The sequence below is a fragment of the Monocercomonoides exilis genome (genome assembly GCF_001643675.1).
Source record: "Monocercomonoides exilis strain PA203 chromosome Unknown scaffold19-1596985, whole genome shotgun sequence".
Taxonomy (NCBI): Eukaryota; Preaxostyla; order Oxymonadida; family Polymastigidae; genus Monocercomonoides; species Monocercomonoides exilis.
The window spans coordinates 812263-831229 of NW_027150564.1; the positions used below are offsets into that span (position 1 = coordinate 812263).

Genomic DNA, 18967 nt, shown 5'->3' on the forward strand with positions numbered 1-18967 from the left:
AACGAAGACACAGATGATGGCACGATGATGTCTGGTGATGGGATGCTAATCAATGGCTGTGCAATTTTCTCGCTTTGTGTCTGATTTTCTGTTTGTGCTGTTGACTTTGCTAGCTTTTCTTTCAAAGTGCTCTGAACAGACGGCGAAACCATCGATGCACAGCCTGAAGTCATTGAGCGTTTGCACTCCTCCAGATATAAACTGTCCCAGTGTGAAATTCGCCCTCTGAGTGTAAGGCTCATTGGCAGCGCGGAGAACGACAAGAGTGGCGTGAGTGTTGGCGGAGCAAAGAGTAGATGACAAAGAGTGGGAAGAGCAAGCTCAATGCAGAACGAATGGAGATCTTTGTGAGGAAGCGTAGAGAATAAGAGAGTGTAGCAGCATCGCACAAAGGAAGAGCCGAACATTAGAAGAAGCAGAGAAGAAGTAGAGGATGAGGAAGGCGGCTCAAGCGAAGGAATATCTGAGAGGAAAGAGAGGGAGAATGGAGAAGCCTTTTTGGTTGTCTCTGACACAGGTGGTGGAGCAAGCAGTGAAAAAGCAGGAGTTGCCGATGGATTCAGCTGATAAGTTTTCTCTTTTTATGAGCTTTCTTCGTTTTCCTCTTTCTTTTTCTCCTTCCCCACACCCAGCAGTTGTTCTGCAAAGACAAAGAAATGGATGCAATCAACTGGATTGTCCATGAAAAGGCGTGTGAGAGTCGTGGCGACTGCTCTTGTGGACTCAACTGGAGTCAAGAGTGTGGTGAGGATGTAAAGAGAAGCAGACACAAGCTAAATGAACTGCGAAGACGGAGAGGAATCAAAGAAAAACGAGGAATCGAGTTCACGTGTAGCATTCAATTGCGCTTGGAAGGATGAAATCATGGCGCACGAAGCAGTTCTGGAAGGAGCATTGTTTTGAATAGCTGCAAAAAGAAGGCAAACAATTGGAAGGACAGCACGAACAAGGCGATCGTTGAGAAAGACAGAGCTGAAAAGTGAGCTTCTTTGATCAGTGCGTGAACGAAAGAAAAGATTGGTTTGAACTTGGGAAGATAAATCAGTGATGGAAGGAGGAGGAGAAGGAGGAGAAGGAGGAGGAGGTGAAATGACTGCATAACCAATAATAAGGGGAAATGTTGATAGTGCAGTTTGAATTGAAGAAGAAGAAAATGATGATGATGAAAAGTGTGGAATAGGGGGCTCTTGTACAGGTCCAGATGAGTTTGATGTTGATGAATAGGAGCGCTGGAACGATGACACTTTGGAAAGTGAAGCAGACGGAGACAGTCACACGTCTTCAACTTTAGATCAATTCGATTGTTCCCTGATGGCGTTGGAACGGTCAGAAAGAGATGGAAGTGACTCTGAGTTTTTAGTTGTCAAGCCATTTGACATGTCTCTCTGATATTTCATCAGAGCATTCAGCAGCTAGCAAATGATGGAATATGCATCTGTGATTATTGGAGTGGTTAGCGCATAAAGAATGCAGTCTTTTCCTGTATGACTCGTTTCAGTATATACAGTTGACGAGGATCCGCTGAAAGCTGTGTTGATTATCTTCTTGCTTTGCCTGTCCGTTTGCGTTGCTTCGAGAAGAGACAGAAGTCTTAACTCCATATTTGAGTCGAGGAAGTATGAAGATATTGCAGGGACAGAGAAAAGCGATGAGGCAATTGCGAGCATCACCGAGGTGATTGGAAGGAGGAGTATACAATCGCAATGGGTGAGGTCATACAGAGCATGCAAAGGAAAGAGTTTGACGAGCTGCAAGACAGAAACATGACTGATGGAACAGCAGTTTTCGAGCATCTCAGACAAGTGGTGAAGAATTAGTGATATCGGGAAGAGTATTCCAGGCTGAAAAGTTTTGTTGTGTGTACTGGAAGAACAAGAAGCTGAAGAAGTAGCTGAAGAAGTGGCTGCAGAGGAATGTGTCATTGATGATGAAAGCGAAGCAAACGGAATTAATTCTTTATCTGATATGTCAAACTCATCTGTCTGGTTCATAAGCACAACCGTGTGCAAGAATGAAGGCTGCTGCATCAAGTGAGACAGGAACAGCATCGCAACCAGGTTTTCCTCGCTGGTGAGGGCAGCAGGAGGGAAGTGGTAGTCCGGATCGCTCGTGGATTTGAGCTTGCTGCTCTGCCGCTGCACATCCGAAGTATTTTTCTGGTGCAGAGCAGAAAATGCACTAAAACGCTTTTTCTGCTCCTGAATGTTTTGTTTGTCTAGTTTGGGTGTTTGTGGCTGGTCGGAGGAATAAGAGGAATGAGAGGAGTCCGAAGAGCCTGTTGGATCTGAAGTAGAAGAAGATGAGCTAATTGAAGCGTCAGTTGAAAAGTGATTCTCTTCTTGTGCTGTTTCATCTCCTTCATTTGCTTCGCAAGAATTTGGCGCTGATTGCTGTGCATTGTCTGATTCAGAAGAAAGAACACCCGGCGCTTCTTTTTCAGATTCCGCAGAATATTGATTAGGAAATTGATGCAAAATCTAAATCAATTATGTTTGTATTTGATACTAGTCCTTTTTAATTATTAACAACACAAATTCAAAAAATACTTAAAGATAAAAAGAAAACTGACAAACTGTAAAAAATATATCGAGATTTGTTCTGTTTTTCAAAAAACATATCAAATTGTGAAATATCGGAAAACAAAATGTATTTTTGTGGTTTTGATCAAAATATCGTGAAAAATATTAATATTATTATGGGATATGTGATCAATACAAAAAAATCGAAATAATAAAGTGAAGCTATTTTTTTTATTATTCCGATCGATTTAGGCAATAGAAAATTATGATATTTCACAATTTTGAATTCAAAATTTCCAAAACAAAGCAGAAAAAATGGTACAATTCAGACCTATACCCTCTCCAGCTTCATTTAAAGGTCGGTGCAATTGTTATTCTACTCAGAAATTTGGACCTCGCAAACGGACTTTGCAACGGAACAAAACTAATAGTGGAGCAGCTGGGGAAGCAGTGTTTTAGATGCAATCCAATTTCGAATTCATTTGATACATATTCTTCTGTAATTCTTGCTCCAATACTGATAACAACCAGAGGCAGGACGCTGCCATTTTGTCTCAAACGCCTGCAGATCCCGGTTCGGGTTTCTTTTGCTATGACCATTAACAAAGCGCAAGGGCAATCTTTTTCACACGTTGGGTTGTATCTTCCAAACCCAGTTTATTCTCATGGTCAACCGTATGTTGCCATGAGCAGATGTCATTGCAGTAAATATTTATTTATTGCACTTCCTCAGAAGAGAGAAAATCAACAAAACAAGGTTGTGAACATCGAATGTAAAGAATTAATTCAAAAACGAACTGTTTTTGTCTACGCATTTCCGAAATAAGCCATCTTGACAATTTGGATTTTTAATATCTCATTTCATGCATAATAAATAATTTCGCTTCTTATTTAATAAATAGAAATTTTTTCCACATTAATATTTCCATATTTCTTTTTATTTCTTTTTGATCCTTGACTTTTTTCATTCATATATGATAAAAATAAGTTTGATCGATTAAATATATTGTTTTTTTGGAGAAAAAAAGCAAAACATTAAAAAATAAAAAAATTATTATACATACAGAAACCAATATCAACTTTTAAATAAGTAATGTGTGTCAATTTGTCTTCGCATAATGAGAAAGAAAGGTTTTTGCATTTGTGAATTCAAACGCAGCGAAAATTTTGTGTTTAATCATGAAAATATAACGTCATCTATTTTTTCAGTTCTTTGTTGCAATTGCTGTTGTTGATTTTCAATTATCACGGTTTTGTTCAATCATAGTTTCAACATCATTTGCGTTATCACATAATTATTTCGAAAGAACATTTTTTTTTACAAAATAACACTTCCTTGACAAATATTTATTTATGACTAATGTTTGTTTGTTTAATTTCTTTTGTTTATTAATTTTCTGTTTTATTAGTTTTGATTTCATTCGGAAAGAGAAACATTGAATTATTTGTTTTGTGGATGATACAAAATAATTGTAGTAATAAGAAATTCTTTGTCTAATAATCAAGAAAGTCTCTATTTTCAAATTGTACAATTTTTTGTTGAGTAATTTATCTGATCGTGGATCATTCAATTTCCCAATTCTTCGAATAACATTTAATAACTTAGAAGAACAATTCTTAACAACATAGGAACAAATTTTGCTCAAGTTTAACATTGCTTCAAAATTATGGAAAAATTGAAAAAAAACTGATCTTTTGATTATTAACTGTTTTCAATTGTTATTATGTGAATTTTTTATCAAATTACAAAATATTAAATGAATATTTATAGATTTTTTGAAATTCCAAAAACAACATAAACGTAACATCAAAAAAAGAAATAAAATTAAATTGTTCCAATCTTTCATTGAAAATGAAGAAATTCGCTGAAGAACAACAAATAGACTTCAATTTCCAATAATTGAATGAAAAAATGTTCAATTATCAGAAAAGGAGATTGTAATCGCCAATTTTGTTGAAAATGAAATTGATATAGAATAAAAATAATATTGAATGAAAGATACATGCATTTTCCTTATGCATTTTAATTTCCTAAGTGTGATCACAAGCACTCACCTTTGGGAACCTTCTTCATCCAACAGAAAATTTAATAGAAAAATGTGCTTTCTGATTATCCACAGATGCGTCAAAGCTACATATTGCGGCATATTGAAAATATAGCTGAAATTTAATATAGATATTTTTGTATTCAAAATACACCAAAGTTAAACATTGATTGTTTATAATATTGTTTTTCGTTGAAAAAATTCATTTTTCATATTCATATATATTTATATATGAAATATTCGTTTTTCACATGTTAATGGGTTTTGATCTTTCTTGTGATGCAATTTACTGAAGCTATAGAGAAAAAAAATTTCTGTTGCTGCTTTGTCCAACATATTTCATGAAACTGATAGAGCTTGGAAATGGTTTTTTGAAAAAGCTTTTTCGAATAAACAGAAAAAATGTTCATAATGCAGGAAAGATGTGAAAATGAATAGCGAACGAAATAGTTTTATAAATTTCCATTGTTCATCTTGCCGAATTAAACGATGAGTTTTGCACGGAACTGTATTCAGCTAAAGCAAATGACCTTTTCATAAAATTATGATTGTTATTTTATTCTGTTGGATTGGATTAGCTTCAAAACATATTAAAATGTTAACAGACGTGTCTTTCTATACAATTGGTTATTGGAAAAGCGTCATAAGAGTAGTTTGCACAAGGATATGGAATCAATCGATAAAGAAAATTGGAGGGCTTGGAAAAGTGGTGGAAATAAAAGAGGCAGTATGGAGGAGGAGGAAATTTTCGAGAGGAAAAAAAGGATCTTTTGTGGACATTCGGTTCAGTGGAAAGAAAAGAAGGTGGAGGCGCAGGGAGGAATTTCGTAATGATTGTGCCCGATCGTTCTAAAGAAACATTAATCCCGATAATTAAAAAAATGGATTTTCACAGGTGCAACCATTTATTGTGATGAATGGAAAAGTTATTCTTGCCTCGGAAAATGTAGATACAAGCACTTGACTGTTTGTCACAAAAGAAATATAGTCGATCCAATAACAAAGGCGTACACGAATACTGTGAAAGGACTCTGGAGTTATTAAGGGTATTTTTTCCTTTGCCATGGCATCAGAAAAACATTTTTTGCAGTTTGTTCATCAATGTGGCTTGTTCAACGCAACTTACACGTTAATTTCGAAGATCTTTTTTCTGAATAAATTTGATTTCAGCCTAAAAATCAGCCCATTATTATTTCTGATCAAAAAGAAATCTAAGAAATTGACGAAGAAGTTCCAGATGCGAATGATATTCTTGTCGTTAATGACGAAAGTGAAATGGAGGATGATGAATTAGGGGCTGGGGATGGAATGGATGCTTCAGAATATGAAGATAATTAATTGTTCACAATAAACAATTAAACGGAATATTTTCATGTTGCCTTTTGATATTTCTTAATAATATTTCACTATTCCTACTTCAATTTACACAAATCACTTTTCAATCATGAAACCTTTATGAAACACCGATTTTTGAAATTCCGCTACGTTTATAATTTGTTAGTTTTGCAATTAAAAACATGTAACATTCAAGCAATTTTCACGAAAGAAGCTTTATTGACAAAAAATATTCTAATGATGTTTTCATTGATAAAAATCACATTTATACGGAACGATGTGATCAATTTTTATATTTTTCAACTTAAACAAATTTTTTTATATTTGAATATAGAAAGTGAAATATAATCACATTTCTATATAAATTGGAGGAAAATATGGACTTTCAAGCTTTTTATGCACAAAGCACGAAATAATTGATTCACTTATAACACTATTAATCTTTAATAGATTTCAAATAAATTTGATTTTCATTTTTGAAAGCAAACGCCATTGATATGATAACATTATGTTGTGTGACATCACATGTATTTCAAAAAATAAACCCATTTTTTTTAAATTTTTTGATCACAAACAGTTCATCTTCGATGCATAATTATTCAATGATAATTCCTGAAGACAAATACATTGTCCCATTTGTGTGATGAAATGCGTACAAAGCACGAATTACAAATTCTATTAACATATGGATGATTTTTTATCAAAAAATTCCCACAAAAAAAATTGTTCAAATAAATCAATTATTTCTATTCTGTTCGGAATAATGCTTAATTGAGAGATAAACTCCACACAAAGGTGAAGACGAGTCCGAGCGAACGCCGAAAGCGAGACAGGCTCCAACAAACTTGTTTCATTAAACAATAACTCGAAAATCATGGTTTCAAAAACAAAAAGAATAATACGTAATTATTAAACTCTATGAAAATCCAGATCTGTGATTTTAAAAATTACATAATGGTTAGCTTCTTTCTGATTTCGTTTTTCAAAAATATATTTCTTAAATTTGAGATGAAGAAGTTTTGCTTCGAGTGGAAATTGAACATGAAGAAACTGGAAAAATCAAAAAAAATTGTCAGAAACAATTTTGAGGAGGAAATACACAAAAAGGAGAAGGAAGAGTGAAGTTTTAAAAATTATGCATGTTTGGTTGAAGCAGAGAAGACAGTTGCGAGAATATTGATGAAGATACCGAATAAGATAGCAATAGTGAAGATAAAGATAATTGAGTTGAAGAATGTTGAGTTGAGAAAGATTTTGATAAGCAAAAAGTGATGGAAAATCAATTGATGATGAAGCTTTGTGAATGTTTGTAGATTTCCATTAAGAGGGAAGATGTCATAAAGAAGTGAATTCAATGTTTTCATGATCGTGAAGTTCATTTTCAGTTTTTCTTTGATTTTCATTATCTTTTCTATTTCTTTCTTCTCGTTTCTTACCTGCATTTTTTTTTTCTTTTCATTATCTTTTTCACTTGTAGTTGCACTTGAGTATGGGATACATCTTTCCACTAAAACTTCACAAATTAATTAATGATGGTATGTTGTTGATGAAAATGTTGTTTTTTCAAAGTATAAAACATCAATATGAATCAAAAAATAAAAACTATACTGAATCGTTATTAAGAAATACTGAAGAACATGAAGTTGTCGGTGATAATGAATTCAATCTATTTCTTTGTTTTTCCAAATCCTTCGAATTAACTTCTTTTTTTAACTTTATGCTTTCTGATATTTTCAACTTGCAACTCAGCAAATATATAAATAAATTGTTCAATTTTTTTTTGAAAAGTTCCTTTTGTTTTATTACATTTAAAATAAAAATTTCATTTTTCAATCAAATTTCTGTTTCCACTCACGAATTTTCACTGAAAAGTATGAAATAGCATTATCAAGTTTTAACATCTATTCTAATGTAGTTTCGTTTGTGGAAACAGAATTTTGATTGAAATATGAAATTTTTATTCTATTTGTAAAAAAACAAAAAAATGTTTTCAAAAAAATTTAGACAGTTAATTTTTTGACACAATTTGTCATTGACAGTCACTGACGGTCACTGACATAAGAGAAAAAACGACAAAATATTACAGATGCTGTCAATAAATTTTTTACAAAGTGCTTCAAAAAGACTTTAAAAGTTTTCGCTATCATTTGTTTTATTTTTATCAAATACAATTTTATTTATTTTAAAAAAAAATTTTTTTTGTGACAGACGAGACTTCAAGTGATTTGTCAGGTCATAGAGGAATAGTTTTATTATTGACCTCCATCTATTTGATTTTCAATTTGCAGTGACTCTTTATCAAAAAAAAAAAAACCCATATTTGAAATAATTACCTCCATATTGTATACAACCATCTTTTCGATATTACAGACAAAATTGTATTTTATTTACTTTCCTATGATAATAACTGAAGAATTAACCGACAATTTTTGTTTATTATTTTTTATTTTTATTCAATTTTAATTTTTATTTTCAATTTACTAAAAATGGAAATTAAATTTTGCAAAGAAGAGATTTAAAAAATTGGTTGTCAGTGAATCACAAATGATGTCAAATGGAAATAACATACCAGTTCTTGACATATTGTTATCGATGAGATGTATTAAAAAGGCATTTAAATGCTGTTAATGTGAAAAATTGATGAATCTTACCATTCAAAAGCCTAAAAGCGATTATTATATCTTTAAATGTTCCTCATGTGGATAAGAATTCAGTTGGAATTAAGAATTTTTGTTTTCTGATTTCAATATCACCATTTTGCACGATGTCACTGTTTTATCATTTTTGGTACAAGCATTCCGTTGATGAAATTGTTGCTGAAACAGAAATTTCAGAAAGTGCAGTTTTGAAGTTTTTCGGAAAGATTACGTAACTCTTGTTATTATTTTGAATCTTTTGATTTTGAAAAAAATTGGAAAGAATAGAAAAGTGGAAATGGATGAAACATTGATTCATAAAAGAAAAAAATGGAGAAGGCAGAGTGAAAGAGCAACAGTGGTTGTGGGGTGCAGTTGAAAGGAAATTGGAGGTTAAATCACAAAAATTGAGACTTGAATTAGTTCCTGACAGAAAAGAAGACACATAATTATATTTCATTAAGAAAAACATTGACATCTCAGCAGAAATCTATAGCGATAAATGGTCTGCTTATAGTGGAATTAAACAATGTGAATATACGCATTACAGAATAAATCATTCAGAGCATTTTTCTGATCCAGCTGATGAAACAGTACATTCACAAACCATTGAGAGTATGTGGTCACATTTGAATCTTCATCTTCCATTTAGAGGTAGAACTAATGAAAAAACAAAAGAATGCTCCCTCGAATTTTAATACAGATGTAATAATAATGGTACGTTCTTCAGTTTTCTCAACTATATTTCGAAAAAAAAAAAAAAAAAAAAAAAAAAATAAAAAAAAAAAAAAAAAAAAAAAAAAAACTCAATTTTCAGTAAAAAGTGCTCATCCATTTTTCCTTCACAAATTTAAAAATCTTCAATAAAAAACTTCATTTTTAACATACTAAATAATACTATTTATTTTCTTATCAAAAAAATAAATAATTAAAAATATATATCCACATTTTTGTTTATTTCAAAAACAATTACTTCCATTTTTTGACTTGATCAATTATCAAAATAGTATTCTCAATAATTCAAATCACGAACAATAATCACAAAAATACAACTTTAAAACTTATATCAACACAAAATACATTTTTCAAAAAAACTATAAATATTAATATTATTAATCCAAAACACTTTCTATTCAATTCAAAAATGTGAATAAATATAAATTACCATTATTCATTTCAGTTTTCAACAATATCTTTCAAAAATATTCAATTTGAAAAGGGATTGAAATGGAAAACATTAACTTTGATTTATAACAAAAATATATTTGCCTAAGAAAAAATACATTTTTGTCAAAAAAGAATAAAAAATGTTAATAAAAATCTAGATATATTCTGTTTACTGTTGTCTTTCAAATAATTACTGTTTTTACAAAATAAAAATTATATTTATTCAAATGTTAAATATTTAATTTCAATTTTTAATTTTAATTTGGTATTTTGGTGAAAATATATTTTCCATTTTCAAAGAAAACAAAATTTATCACACAACGTTTATAATAGATATGTTGAATATATTGTTCGAATACGTTTTTTGCAAAATTGAATGATTTTGTTTCTTTTGAAGTTAATTTTTTTAACAAAATTTGTGAATGAAATTTAAAATATCGAGATGGTTATTTTAGAATATATTAATTTTTGTTGTTATAATAATATTTTTTTAATTATCTCTATGAAGAGCTTAAGTTTTTTTGTTATTCTCATAAATAAAAGAAAAAATTTGTGTTTTGCAAAGAAAATAAATGAACGAACGTTTTTGTTTTTTGAGGTGGAAAACAACAACGTTTTTTTTCTGAAATAAAAGATAAATTTGAAAGTTATATAAATCATTAGTTTATCATTCTTAAGAAGAATGTTATTATTTAAATAGAATTTGTTTGACAGTCACTTGTGAAAGGAAAAAAAAGACATCAATTTCAAATCCGAAGATCACAAAACATTGAAGAAGCTTTTTCAAAAAAAATGACCATGCGATTACAATCGATCTTTCTCAAGCCCACTTTCTTATCACGGTGCACCAAGACTTCACCCCATTTATTAGTGTCAAATTCAGAGAGGACACATACGATTTCAAAGGAAAGCCCTTCGGCTACAAAGACGCGCGCCGCATTTTCACACGCGTTATGAGAAAGGTCACTCAGTAAATACGAAAAAGATGGGGCCTGCGCTGCCTAGCTCACTTTGACGATATCGAACTGCTTCATCAAGACCCAAACAAGCTTCAGACAGCAACGAAAGAGATAACCGCATGGCTTGGAAGGCTTGGACTGTTGGTCAACTTCGACATGAGCAGGCTACAGACGAGACAGACATTCGACTATCTGGGATAGATGAGGAGGACGAAGAAAGGTACAGTCAGCTTGGAACAAGAGAGATGCAGGTCTCTGAGGAAGGAGTGCAAACGGTGGATGAGGCTTGTAAGGAGAAACGCGGAAGTCCGGATCAGGAGCTTTGCATCGTTTGGAGGTCTTATCAGCGCAACACGGTTCGTCATGAGAGACACTTCGCTTCAAATGAACAGACTATACCAGGCCCTCAACAGAGCTGTGACGAAGGAACGATGGAATGCGACGATGAGAGTCAACCCCTCTATCATCAAACAAATATATGGATGGAAGAAAAGACTAACCAAGAAGGAACAAAGGCCATGGATATCATTCGCAGCCCCCCTGGCGGTTCTTACTAAGGATGCGGCACCCCGGGCTTGTGGTTCCACGCTAAGGATCAATGGAGACTTGTTTCACTTTCACCAACCTTTCAACAAGGCCTTTTTCAGCCAATCCTCCAACTTCAAGGAGATGTTGGCTGTCTTAATGTCCCTCAAGCACTTCCTCCCACTTATCCTTGGGCGCCACATACACACAATCTTGCCAAGATCAGACAACACGACAGTGGTCTTCGACATCACTCGCTGGGCAGAGGGAACGAATCTCCTTTCTCTACTAAGGAAAATACGACAAATGACATGAGAACGGAACATTCAGATGGGAGCGGTTCACCTCCAGGGAGTAAAGAACGAGACCGCGGACTCCTTATCAAGACTCCAGCGTGCAGGAGATTACGAGATCACATGCAAAGCGCTTAAACATCAAGAAAGAATCTCAGACGTGAACATCGAGATGAACGCCTTCGCAAGCGAAAGGAATATTACATCAGATGCCTTGCTTAGACCAAGATGCACAGGAGATAAAGAAATTTCAATTAAAGTGATGGAGAATCAAGAGCAACAATCGAACAGAGGCTTGATCAATATTTTTTTCGTGAACGAGAATATCACAATACAAATAAACAGATAATGAGAAATAATTCTTATTTCAGAGGTTGATTTTCATTCACTTTTATGTTGAGGAAATAGAATTGGTTCATTCACTGATTCCTATGTTTTTATCTATCTTGATGAAGATTTTAATTGTTCAATGAGAGATTGTTCATATTTCTTTTATATTCAAAGATCCTAATTTGGAATTCAATGATGTTTGCCATGAACACTTAAATCGAGATCTGGAGGAGTGTATTGGATATTTTGAAAATCTGAACAAAATCACAATCTCTTTGAGTAGTTTTCCCTCTTTGATAGTTTTAAATTGCAAGATTATAAGAGCTGTTCAAAAAAGGGAAAGAACTTATAATAATCAAAGAATTGAATAATCGAAAAACCACAATAAATTTCATTAAGAGTGTATTTCAGAATAAAACAATTAACATGTTCTTATCAACTCCTATCCTTTCCCCATATGGTGCGATATATAATACTTCAGGCAATTTCATAAATAAATTTCGAACTGTAGCTCAACTTTTTGAGATCAAAAAGAACAAATTAAACATATTTGATTTATAAAATATTTGTGAAAAATAAACAATTCAGATATCACATACAATACCGGACATCGCACAAAATACCGGACAAGATCGATTTCACAACAACTGCAAAAGGAATAATGCTGACAATTTTCCTCAAAACATACCTCGTCAATGAAAGCTCACATGATATACAAGACTTTCAAAACCGCTTTATTTATGCTCAGAAAATAATAATTATGAAAATCTCTGAGAAATAGGATTTTGAGTTACTCCGAGATATAAATAATAATTTTTTCTGAGCATAAACGAGGAAGTTTTGAAAGTTTGACATTTTAAATGAGTATGTATTGATGAGATATATTTTGAGGAAAATTGTCAGAATTATTCCTCTTGCGGTTATTGAGTTATCGATCTTGTCCGGCATTTTGTGCGATGTCCGGTATTTTATGCGATATCTGTATGTGTCGATCACATTCATTATTTGAAACAAATATGAAATTTTGATTTATTCAGAAATTGAAGAATAATATTTAAAGATGTTTTGAAACACAGTTTATAAGCCTTGTTCAAAATTTTTGTTATTAAAAATCAATATTTCATTTATTCAAAAATAATAATAATAATAATAATAATAATAATAATAATAATAATAAAAAGTTGTTTCAAGATATCTTCTAAAAGGTGATACGCTATCTTCGATTTAATATTAATATAAAAACATCATTCTTCTTGAAACCAGAAAATCAAATTTCGAATAATAAATGCAAAAACAAGTCGAAAAATTTGGAGATGCCGGGCTTTGATCCCAGTGCCTCTCGCATGCTAAGCGAACGATCTACCAATTGATCTACATCCCCTTATATATAGTTGAACTTGTTCGAATTTTCCCTGCCGCACTGAATTGATTGAAGAAATACGAATTTTATCTGACTTTTTGAATGTGACTCAATCTCATTGGATGTTCCTCAATCTCTTTATGGTCGACACAGTTATTTTTATGATCACAACTTTTGATCATTCATTTTTTTTTTGTTTTCCTTTCAAATACTACCAGAACATGTTCGTCGTTGATGTTTTGATTTGTTGTTGTATTATTGATTGTTTTTGCATGCGCAACCGATTTTTAAGTTATTTTCAAGTTTGATTCAGTTTTTTAGTGAACTTGTTGTATCGGTTTTTTGTGTTAACAAGTTTTATTTTTAAAGTGAATCAAACTGTAATCTATTCTTTTTAACTATCAAAAGAATATTTGATTGAATAACTGATGAGTTTTTGTTTTTTGTAAAGGATCCTAAATTTTTTTGGTTTTCACATTTGTTGTTTGTTTTTTACTCAACACTCAAAAAAAATTTTTTTATATTTTTGTTAATAAATCAAATGAGAAATTAATAAAATATTTTGTTTTTTGTTATTTTATTCTTTTTCAACTTTTTTTTCAGGAATTTTTAAAAAACAACAAACACTTAAAGAAAAAAGAAAATAGTGAAATGAAACACTAGAAAACGAATCAATATTATGCAATAATGTTGTTTTTATGAAAAAATTTAAAAGATATTTATTCTCCTTAAATGTTTTTTTTATGATTTTGTTAATTTCAAAAAGTTTCTGTAAAATAATTATAAAAACATTTTTTCATTTTGTTATAAATACAAATTAATCAAAAAGATTTCCATTTTGATAAAAATAAACCAATAAATATTGATCGATCACAACGTCCAAATTAATAAGTTATGAATGTGATTAAATCACATCGGTATTGTGTCAATCTTGTTGGTACGAGATCGTTCTCGTACCAAAAAGAAAATATTAATACGATATAACTAAAAAAATTCGTATTAGTTCAAGTATAACTTGATTGATTTGACTAAGTCACGAAAATGTGACTCAGTCAAATCGATTTTTGTCTGGTTTATCGAATTTTGCTAATTTTTATCGAATTTCTCTCAATCTCACCAAGGGCGAAATTGTAATTTTTATGATCACAAATTGTGATCGTTCATTTTTTTGTTTTGTTTATATTTTGACCTTTAAAATCATGTTGATGTTTATTTTTTGATATGTTGTTTGTTAAATTATGTATTTTTAGTATTTAACTATTTTTTTGTTGTTTTCTTATTTTGATTCTGGTTTTTTGAAACTTTAAAATTTCGCAATTGTGATTCAGTTGTTAACTTTTTTCTGTTGAAATTGAGTCAAATTTGTTTATATTTTGAACAAAAAACATTTTCATATTCTTTTTTTTGTAAATTATTAATATTTATAAAAAATTTAACTTTTTTGTGTTTTCTTAACTGTTGTGTGTTTATTAATCAATCATTGTTTGATATTTTTTCATTTCGAATAAAAATTGAAAAGAAGATATGATTCTAAAGCTTCTTTTTTTGTATTTTTTCTTTTTTCAGAAAAATATTTCGAAATGTTTAAAATAAATGAAACTTGTTCTCAAGATTGAAAAATGAAATGAAATTAACTTATATCATTTTTATTAATCACCAATAATCATTCTCAAACAAAAATAATAAGAATTTCCAGGTTTTTCCGAATAATTGCAATAAATTTTAAAAAACTTAAAGAATAAAAAATTATTTAGCATGAAAAATCATTATATTCAATCAAAATGATATAAAATTGAACGCAATTTATTAATTTTAATTTTAATTTTTTATGAAAATTCTTTGATCTTGAAACCCAGAATTGAAAACATCGGATGTGACTGAGTCACATCCAATTTGACTGCGTCTCAATGGCATTAGATCGATCTTATTGGATGTTGACCGATCTAATGCCACTTGACGCAGTCAAATCAAGTTCTAGTTAAATTTTTCTGAATTTATCTTATCAATACATATTGTTATTGCAAATTCGTATTTAATCAATTATTTCAGTTTTGAGTCTGTCAAAACGGTTTTCTGTCAATCTTTTTTGATCTTCAGATATTTTCTTTTTTATTTTTTTTATCTGATCATAATTTTTTATTTCTTTATAATTTCTTATGAAAGACAATGATCAAAGTTTTGAAACGCTGGAATCAGTAATTATAATTTATTAGCGATACATTTATGAAATGTTTGATTATCATCTTTCACTCTGATTCTGTGACATTTTTATCTCTAAAGTCTACGTTTTTTGAAGATGTGAGAGTTTTCTAATTTAAAAACGAAGTTATTATGTTTTCCCCATATAACTCTGAAGCTTTCCATTTGTTGTTAATTGCGATTTTAGTGTTTTTCACAAAAAAATATGAATATCAATAATGTTTGCAATGCTTTTTTATGAAAACAACAAAACAAGAGTTTTTTCTATGAAGAAATTTATTGCTTTTTTATATATTACAAGAAAAAAATGAAAAGTTTCAAAACTGTTCATTGTTATATTATTTTTTGAGGTGCCTGAACAAAAGATGAAAAATAATAATAATAAACAGTTCTAATGTTGACAATTCAGAAAAAACTGAAGGGGTGTTTGATTAGGTTTTCTGGTTGAATTTTGTGTTGAAGATGATGAAGCGGATGAGGAAGATGATGGAATTGAAGGAAACTGTTGTGAGGAAGGTGGAAAAAGTTTGCTTACAGATTTCAATTGATTTGGCTTAAACCATGACAAAGAATTATCAGTATTTTGAGGTTGAATGTGCTCGTCCCTTCCACTACTCAGCAAATCTGATCTCTGCTGCTCTCTTTGGATAATAACTTTCTCTTGTTCATTTTCTCTTTTTTCTTTGACTTTTTACATTGCGAATGTCTCATCTGAGCTATCTGAATTAAAATTAAATATTAATATGGGCGACGAGAAGGAAAAAAAGTCAATAAATCAGAAAATAAATGCAATATGGGTATTTAAGTGTTCAAAAAACTTGTTGATTCTGCAGTTAAAGACGTAATTGTGGGAGTTAATGAATCTTTTGGATTAAGTTTGTTTCCTTATCTGGCTAGGTATCTTTCATTTGCATTGCTCTTCGCTTCCTGTTTTCGAAGATATTCGCTTTTCATTCCATTCAAAAATCTTGAATTTGCTTCAGCAACATTCTTTGTGTGTGTAGTGTGTAATATATGCATATATGAGAGGAAGCGTTCATAGTTTAAAATAGTTTGCAAACCTTCACTTCATCAAATATCCAGGGTTTTCTGAAGACTGTTAGGAGCGTTTTGAGTCTTCCAGAAAATCTTTCCACAATAACACGAATATTGTCAAAATCGAGAGTAAAAACAAACTTTGTTTAGATTGTTTCCAGCTCCGGTTTTGCTCAGACAAAAACTGAATCAGCTAAGATCTTTGCTCTTCTCTACAAATGTTCAAAGATCAAATAGTGTTCTTTGAAAATTGCAAAAACATGAGTTGATCCAGTATGAAAAAAGCTTCAAGTGCTAGCCGTTCCCTCCTTGGGGTTTTCTTCCTCCTCCGCTTTAATACCGGAAATGTGATGCTTTGTTGATTAATTCTTTTCCCCATATTCAAACATTCCTCAAAGTGTATTTGTAGGTATTATTGAACAATCAACATCAATTCCCACATCTTTCAACTCCTCCAAATTATCAGGACGAAAAGAAACAAAAAGTTCTGTCAGTTGATGTTTGATTGATTATGCTGGAGAGTTAAATAGACGAACAACCGAACTTTGTGTTTCATATTTTTATTTCTCCAACAACGACGTCATTGTGAGTGAACCATGATGAAGATAATAAACAAGAAAGAAAAATTGCTCCCCCAAAGAATTAATTGCTTCAACCTTCCCACGATGAAATAGTGAATCATCTGGAAAAATCCTAATTGACATGTCAACTTAAGATCACAAAAAGCCCTTGAGTCGAAAGAATTTTCAAAATCGGTTCATCATATCTTTGTATGCAGTTTCGATAATTAATAAGTTTTCTTTTCTTTTTGTCGATTCAAAATGTTAAGAAATTGCATTTCTTCTTCCCACACACTCCAATGCATTCAAAAGTTGAGATTGATTCATTCAAAAAAAATATTTAAAATGAAGATAACAGCAATTTTCTGAATATACAATATTTTTATTATCATTCTCCCATGAAAATGAGAATTGTTCCAGACTCAATCATATCTATTTCAAGTTTGATTTTTTGGTTCTATTATCTTTTTGAAGGTCACAGTCAATTCTAATATCGCATTTCTCAGTCACATTGTTTGAGATATTTTTTTTTAAAAACAAAAATTTGATCAAAATAGATAATTAATGTTTTGCTATTGTGAAAACAAATATGATTGAGAAAAAATGAAATTGAAATATTCAAAAATAGTTTAAATTAATTAGAAAATAAAAAAAGAACATATGTCTAAAATTTTTTGAAAAGTTCCTTTTGTTCAATTTTCAAATAGAATAAAAATTTCATATTTCGATCAAATTTTTGTTTCCACTCACCAAATTTTGCTATCATGTCAACAAAATATTGACAATGTTATTATTTCCATTTTTGTGAATTATCATGATTGGGAACAAAAATTTGACCGAAATATGAAATTTTTATTCTATTTGAAAATTATACAGAAGGAACTTTTCAAAAAAATTAAGACATATGGGTGAAAATTTTTGAAAAATCACTTTTTTTTAGCCTGATCTATCCCACAATAACTCAAAGGCAAATTCTTGTTTCCCGTAATTATAACTCCTTCAATTTTCTCATTCATTTTTTTTCAGACATAAGCATTTGATTCTTTCCTTGAAAAGTTTTAATCATTAACATTATCTGTATATAACAATAATTGAAGTTTATTTGTATTTTTTGCAGTAATAAAACTGCAATGTATTCAACTTGAATTTTTCTATGCTAATTTTTCAATAAAACTAGTTTCACTTATATATATGTGTGATATAACTATTATTATCAATATAATCTCTATTTGCAAACGTATTTATTTTATATTTGTTTTATATCCGGAGATTTTTGAATGTTTAATTTAACAATTTTTCAGCTTTGACACTATTGAAGAATTAATATGAAGCGTACAAAAATGAATAAATGTTTATTTCTGTTCAATAAAAGTTATACAATTGAAAAACAAGGTATTTTTATACAAAAACTAAAGTTATTAATGATCGATATGTAAAGTCTATGATTTGGTTTGAAGAATGCAATTACAAAGAAATAATGAATGGCTCATACGTTTTTTCATTTTATATCACTCATAGCTCAGTCAGCTGTTTCATTTATATGAACTTTCTTTAGATTCTTCAATTTATGAAGAACATAGATGTGCTTTGGCAGTGCGAAGGCAAAGAAGTTAAGAAAAGAAGGCAGCTGTAAATGTGCAGTCATCAGGATAATTATCGGCTCCAGCGTTCATCCCTTTTGATGCGTTGGTTCCAGCAGCTTCATTCATTTTTGTAGCAGCGAAAGAAGTTATCGAATAACGGATGCAGATTGTGGTGCCTGAAGCATCTCGTGTGTATTCAAATCAAAAGAATCAATTTCCTTGGTCGCTGCAGACGCTGCAAGGTTATATCGTTACGCTTTCGACGATGGTTTCTGTTCTACTGATGGAGACGCTTCCTTCTCTTGCGGAGTCAGCGGGAACGAAGTCGTGGTGCAAGAGGATTTTTGCAACGGTTGATGTGACTGCGTTCCCGTCAATCAACGATCTGCATAACCCGTCGCTGCAGATATGGCGATAGCGC

At 30.9% G+C, this 18967-nt stretch overlaps 3 protein-coding genes across 3 annotated transcripts; 2 read left to right on the forward strand and 1 right to left on the reverse strand.

Annotated features, from left to right (window-relative positions):
• Window positions 1-1412: 1412 nt before the first annotated feature.
• MONOS_3338 (uncharacterized protein) lies at window positions 1413-2871 on the reverse strand (the record flags this gene model as incomplete). Its single annotated transcript, XM_067873331.1, has 2 exons — window positions 1413-2477; window positions 2857-2871. The coding sequence occupies 2 exons, from the start codon at window positions 2869-2871 to the stop codon at window positions 1413-1415; spliced, it is 1080 nt and encodes a 359-aa protein (XP_067728497.1).
• A 7909-nt stretch (window positions 2872-10780) lies between these two features.
• Window positions 10781-11617, forward strand: MONOS_3339 (uncharacterized protein; the record flags this gene model as incomplete). The annotated part of the gene is made up of 2 exons (XM_067873332.1): window positions 10781-11207; window positions 11298-11617. 2 exons carry the CDS (start codon window positions 10781-10783, stop codon window positions 11615-11617), a joined length of 747 nt encoding a protein of 248 aa, XP_067728498.1.
• A 7089-nt stretch (window positions 11618-18706) lies between these two features.
• Window positions 18707-18964, forward strand: MONOS_9029 (uncharacterized protein; the record flags this gene model as incomplete). The annotated part of the gene is made up of 1 exon (XM_067879489.1): window positions 18707-18964. One exon carries the CDS (start codon window positions 18707-18709, stop codon window positions 18962-18964), a length of 258 nt encoding a protein of 85 aa, XP_067728499.1.
• Window positions 18965-18967: the final 3 nt, after the last annotated feature.